This window comes from Chinchilla lanigera, unplaced genomic scaffold, assembly GCF_000276665.1.
Source record: "Chinchilla lanigera isolate Chin_1 unplaced genomic scaffold, ChiLan1.0 scaffold00037, whole genome shotgun sequence".
In the NCBI taxonomy this organism is placed as follows: domain Eukaryota; kingdom Metazoa; phylum Chordata; class Mammalia; order Rodentia; family Chinchillidae; genus Chinchilla; species Chinchilla lanigera.
Genome location: NW_004955438.1, coordinates 18,178,822 through 18,180,055, shown reverse-complemented (window position 1 = coordinate 18,180,055; position 1,234 = coordinate 18,178,822). Strand labels below are relative to the sequence as shown.

The 1,234-nt window shown below is 56.5% G+C and overlaps 1 protein-coding gene across 1 annotated transcript in view; it reads right to left on the bottom strand.

The window, feature by feature from the left end:
• Ak7 (adenylate kinase 7) overlaps positions 1 to 1,234 on the bottom strand; it is a gene marked incomplete at its 5' end in the record, with an annotated part of 54,230 nt that extends 52,996 nt beyond the window's left edge. The window contains 1 exon segment of the mRNA XM_005390399.2: positions 1,046 to 1,234. Coding sequence (XP_005390456.1) covers positions 1,046 to 1,150 — 105 coding nt within the window.

The window sequence follows — 1,234 nt, the reverse complement described above, 5'->3', positions numbered from 1 at the left end:
GATTCTGTCTGGGAAGAAAGAAAGAAAGAAAGAAAGAAAGAAAGAAAGAAAGAAAGAAAGAAAGAAAGAAAGAAAGAAAGAAAGAAAGAAAGAAAAAGAAAAGCAAGTAAGCTGGGGGCTGTGTAGCTCAGTGGTCATCTTGAATGTGAGAGGCCCTGGGTTCAAGCCCCAGTAAAACACACACACACACACACACACACACACACACACACACACACGAGCGTGCACACAACTGTGAAAGGCCCAATTCTGTTGTTTGAGGTCACTCAGTTCGCTTGTGGTGATTTGTTACCACAGCCCTAGGGAACCAGTGCTGGAGGCACGCACTGCAGCCACGTCCTATTCCAGGGAGCTTTGCCTTGTTTCAAAGTGTGACCAGGAGCCTCACAGAGGTCTTCCGGGGGAGGTTAGACTTCTACATCACTCCACTCCTAAGGACACAATTAAGAGCGGTGGGTCCTCCCCAGGGGAAATGATACCGGGGTGCTTGCTTTGGATGGTCAAACAATGTAGGATGCAGGTTCTCCTTTGGAATAGCTTCATTGCCCAGGGCTAAAGACGGAGAAAGCTGAGGATTTCACGGGGTCCAGTGCCTGGTGCAAGAAAGATGCCCAACAAAGAAGGGAAGGGTGGATGAGAAGTGCTTCAAGGGGGACTCCGCCCTTTTTTACTCCTTCACCAGCTACCCGCTTCAGACGCGGCGGCAGGGTGGAAAGCGAACCTGGCCGGGAGGCGGGAGGCCTGGTTAGAAGGCCAGGTCCGGTCCCTACCCCTCTGTATGCTCTTGGGCAAGTCCTTCCCTCGTCTCAGCCTCAGTTTCTCTACATTACAAGGAGAGGAACCAGGGCTGGACTTGCCATCTCCAAACACCTGGGTTTCCAGGTGGGAGCACGTGGTGGCGGAGTGGGGTCCGGGGGACACCGGCGACACCCAGGGTTTGGGAAGTCCCTTTGCGAAGGCCTGCACCTGTGCCATCCGCGGTCGCGGGCGAGCGATTAGCGCCCTGGGAGCGGAGTGCTGGGGTCCGACTCGGGCCGACACTCACCTTCCCGATGTTTCCGCTGCTGTACGTGTCCAGCAGGTTTATAAACACCCTCTGGACCCGCAGGACCTTCTCCGTCCGCGGGGCCTCTTCGTCCTCTTCGGCCATGGTGGGAGCCACGTTGGTTGCTAAGGTGACCGCGTCCCGGCAGTTGCGGAGGAGGCGGGGCCTCGGCCCCGGGGGCGGGGCGCG